The sequence below is a fragment of the Microtus ochrogaster genome, unplaced genomic scaffold (assembly GCF_000317375.1).
Source record: "Microtus ochrogaster isolate Prairie Vole_2 unplaced genomic scaffold, MicOch1.0 UNK5, whole genome shotgun sequence".
Taxonomy (NCBI): Eukaryota; Metazoa; Chordata; class Mammalia; order Rodentia; family Cricetidae; genus Microtus; species Microtus ochrogaster.
The window spans coordinates 7449222-7453330 of NW_004949103.1; the positions used below are offsets into that span (position 1 = coordinate 7449222).

Here is a 4109-nt window from a genome sequence, read left to right on the forward strand (position 1 = left end):
ACCTGAGTTTTCGCTCCTAGACAGAAAAGTAAGGGGCAGAATACTCCACCGTTGCTGTCCATCCACCTCCAACTCCTTGTCCCAAAGATGCACCAAGAGAATTTCAGAGAAAACTAAACCCGGGTTGCCCACCCGCCTCCAAAGCCTTGTCCCAAAGACGCACCAAGAGAATTTCAGAGAAAATAAAACCCCGGGCGGGCATGTTGAACTAAACGTTTATAAATTAAAGAAAAAATACAGCGAATAGAGCTTCCAAAATTCACAAATCTTTTAAAGATAACTCTAGTTGAGTGCACAGTGCCCTTAAAGAGGCGAAAAGCTGCGAGGCTGATGAGACAGATAGTCTCTGAAACAAGCAAGGCACAGAGGGTGTGGGGGTTGAAACAGAGGTACAGGAGAAGGTGGAGAGAGCCACGGAAATGCAGGCCAGGGATATTCACATTGAATACAAAAATAATCGTTATTTGAATACAAACAACCGGAAAGTGCTACAAGTCTCAACCTTCTTTGAAAAAAGAGAAAGAAATAAAGACAGGCTTCTGAAAGGGTACTTTCCCAGCGATGGGCCTCTCTACGACGGTCCCAGGCGCTCTCCCTTTGGGTGTGGCCCTGAACTTATAGCAAGGGAAAGTATAGGGGATCCCCAGGCTGGCCCCCGCGCTGAAAGACTCCCTTTCTTACATTCGGCATCCAGGAGGGCGCCCCACGAGGGGTGGAGTAGAGGTCTCCAAAATCAAACCCTTCTAGGTTCAGATCAACTCCTGGCCTGGAACTGTCAGAATTTTGTACTTCTTTGTCACAAATGTAATTTTCAAAAATTAAAGATATGTAGATACAGATCGGTAGCATGGATACCATGAACTAGTGTGGCCTAGCGCACAAAGCGCTTGGCCCCCAGAGATTCTGAGGATTCGGGCTATGGGGTCTCCAGGAGTCCTCTCTGCTCTGGGCAAACACCAGCCTCAGGCAGACACAATCCAAATCCAACGTTTCTGTGATAATAAATAGCGTCCCGAGGCTTGCAGATAGGTGTACAGAGGGCCAGGGGTCATAGGGCGCATCGGTTCAAATCAGAATAAAGCCCCCTCTCTGGGCAGCCTCAGTTCCACTGCCGCGTCACCCTGGGTAGGGAAGCTCCAGCAGGATTGCGTTCTCCACCTGAGGTCTGCCTACCTCCCCGGAAGAGCTCTCCTGCAGCACCGAGTCCAATCTCTACACCTGTCCGCGGTGGTGCAAACTGGAGCGCAGGGATCATTTGCTGCCTCACCCCAAGCGGTTCACTGGGTACCAGCCGCGGCCGCGCACGTGGACAGCGCCCAGCCCGGGAGGCAGTAGTACGGGTAGTAGTAGGATGGCTGCAGTGGCAGAAGAGAGGGGGGCCTCAACACCTCTCCCGGCAGATACTGTCTTTGATCGTCACGCACTAAAACCTTTACCGCCACTTTCTTGGCGGCGGGCGCCGAGGCGAGTAGGTCTGCCGCCATCTGCCTGCGTTTGGTCTTGTAGCGACGATTCTGAAACCAGATTTTGACCTGCGTCTCAGTGAGCTTAAGGGAAGCTGCCAGGTCTGCGCGCTCCGGCCCGGACAGGTAGCGCTGATGGTTAAAACGGCGTTCCAACTCGAAGACCTGGGCGTGCGAGAAGGCTGCCCTAGAGCGCTTCTTTCGAGGTTTAGGGGCTGCGGGCTCTTCCTCCTCTTCCACGCCGCCCGCCTGCCCGCCGCTAGCCCCGCCGCTGGCAGCGCTGCACAACCCAGGCACGCGTACACCTCCGGGACTAACACCACCGTCCTCAGCTCTTGGGCTGTGGTCGCCTGCGGATTCCGGTAGGAAGAAAAAGCAAGAACCTGTCAGACTCGCAGAGATGAAGATAGGTCTCAATGGCAGTTGTTTCTGGGGAGAACTGGGAAGGGAAACCCGCTTTGAGCCTACCGAAAGGGCTCAAAGGTTCCAGAGAGTTCTGTTTCAGAACTCGGTCCCCTTCGCTTCTCAAATTCTATATCTCTATCGCGGTGTATGCCAAAGCTGTAGGGGAACAGCTTTCCCTGGAGTTCTCCAGGCCCCAGATTCCCTGCAGTAAGGTAGGATACTTCGTCTGAGAGTATCACTTCTGAATCTTGGCTTTCTATATTACATTTCTGTTTCCCAGTTCCAGGCCGTACACTTCTGTACACCCACACATACACATCCGTTGGCTACACGAAAGAGGAAGATGGGGGGAGGGTGTAGATCTTGAGGTCAGAGCTATATAGAGTCTTCAATTCCATAAGCCCAGGATTGCTGTCAAGGGTATGGCGACAGGGTGTAGCAGCAAAGCCTGGGCGCCACCTGACTCCCTCTTCTTTGCAAGAAAATAGAGGGAAGCAGGGAGTGGGTGGGTAGTGAAGACTCTTCATTCTCCCTGGTCTGAACCCCTTCCTCCAGCCTCCTCTGGGCTCCCTGCTGAGCACGAGCCGAGAGGTCACAGTTACGGGCCTGCCTTGAGCCAGTGCGAGGCCTACAGCAGCGTGCACCCAGCATAAGCCAGCTGCGGGGCTTTCAGATCAAGAAAAGCACCCGCTAGTGGATAAACAGGCTGGACTCTTGAGTCCCCTCCCTGACGACCTGGATTACACTTCCCCACCATTTTCCGCCTTCAGGTAACGGCTTGTTTTGTTTTTTAGCTCCTTGATGCTTAGCCACAGGCTGCTCAACCAGTCCTGGGGTGAGGGAATTTAAATGGGCTCTTTCCAAAGCTTACACTGTGACAGGACCTGAAGTCGTTAGCAACTGCTGGGCCTGGGGGAAGTTACGGTCTACCTTAGGTCTCTAGTCCACCTCTGTTAAGTTTAGAGAATTTAAGTGGATACAGCGGAGGCACTGCAGATGAACTCAAAGCTCTTGGTATAGGGTGCAGGGCACATGGTACCAGGAGGACCGACTCTAAGAAGCTCAGTTTCTTAAGACTCCGGGCAGTGTGTGCCAACGTGCAGAATTTAGAGACTAAGTCCTGCAGGGCACGATGTTCCCCCAGCAGGTCCACCCCGCCTTGGAGTGCTTGACCTCTTAACCCATCCCCTCAGCCCAGCCCTATTTCCGGAGAAAGCCCCGCAGCAGACCTGAGACGCTGGCTGACATCTCGCTGTCGCTGCGGACCGGGGTTTCCTCCTCCAAGTCCTTGGCAGCGTGCATCTCGCAGATCTGCTGGTCCAGGCCCAGGGTCACCCTGGTGCAACCGGTTCCGCTGGCTCCCGGGACGTCCGCGCAGCGCCTTCTGCCCTCGTTCTCTTCACTCAGAGCTGAATCCGAGTCCCAACCTCCCGGGCTTTCCGCGGTCTGCCCCACAGCTGTTCTGGTTCGGGTGGGAGACGCCAGCCGAGAGTCCTCGGCGCCCCCCAGTGCACCCGCGTCGGTCTCCCCAAAGAGCCGCCAGCAGCAGACGGCGGGCGCCGCGGCCACCGCCACTTCTGTGCCCCCGGGTGCCGGGCGCCCCTCGGGCGCAGCCAGCCCTCCGCGCTCTTCTTTCTTGTTAAGAATCGCCTGGATGGAGAAGGGCGTCAAGGTGTTGGCGCTGCGCACAGCCATCTGCGCCACGGATCGGAGCCGGCGGCCGGGCGGGCAGCTGGGTGGCGGGGACAGTTTCGAGTCTGACAGAGAGCGCTGGGCGACCGCAGCACTAGTGAGAGGGGAGCGCCAGGCCCCTGCAGCCCACTCCTGCGCAGTTCAGCAGCCCCCGCCCCCCTCAGTCCCTGGATCCCGGGCGACCCTCACCCCCACCTAACAGGCCCACCTCTCCGGGACCCCCTCCCCCCCAAATCTAGCGCCAGACTCTCTCTTCCCGCAGCTGGTCTAGTTATCTCATCTCCCGTGGCCTTCGGGGGCCAGCCCGGGTCTGTCCCCGCGGGAAAGGCCAGTGAGAATTGTCAAGGGTCCTCTCGGCGTCTGCAGTCGCCTCCCGAGCGCCGCGGCGGCGCACGGCCCAAGTCACTTTTCTTTGCGCCTCTGTCTTCCCTGCCTGTGCCTGCAGGGCTTCGCTCCTGGCGGGTCCTCCCTCTTCCCCTCTGGGCAGGCTCTTCCGGAGCCCACCCTTCTGGCGCCCGCGCTGACAGCTGAGGCCCCTAAAATTAGAGA

The 4109-nt window shown here is 57.0% G+C and overlaps 1 protein-coding gene across 1 annotated transcript; it reads right to left on the reverse strand.

Moving 5' to 3' along the window:
* Positions 1–1277: 1277 nt before the first annotated feature.
* Nkx3-2 (NK3 homeobox 2) lies at positions 1278–3563 on the reverse strand. Its single transcript, XM_005365972.2, has 2 exons — positions 3098–3563; positions 1278–1813 (listed from the first exon to the last, which is right to left on the reverse strand). The coding sequence occupies exons 1-2, from the start codon at positions 3561–3563 to the stop codon at positions 1278–1280; spliced, it is 1002 nt and encodes a 333-aa protein (XP_005366029.1).
* Positions 3564–4109: the final 546 nt, after the last annotated feature.

What these genes read in the sequence shown, in the direction of transcription:
- Nkx3-2 (XM_005365972.2), bottom strand. Translation starts at nt 3,563, where the DNA reads ATGGCTGTGCGCAGCGCCAACACCTTGACGCCCTTCTCCATCCAGGCG. An exon ending in GATGTCAGCCAGCGTCTCAG is followed by an intron (nt 1,814 to 3,097) that starts GTCTGCTGCGGG and finishes CGGAATCCGCAG; the next exon opens with GCGACCACAGCCCAAGAGCT.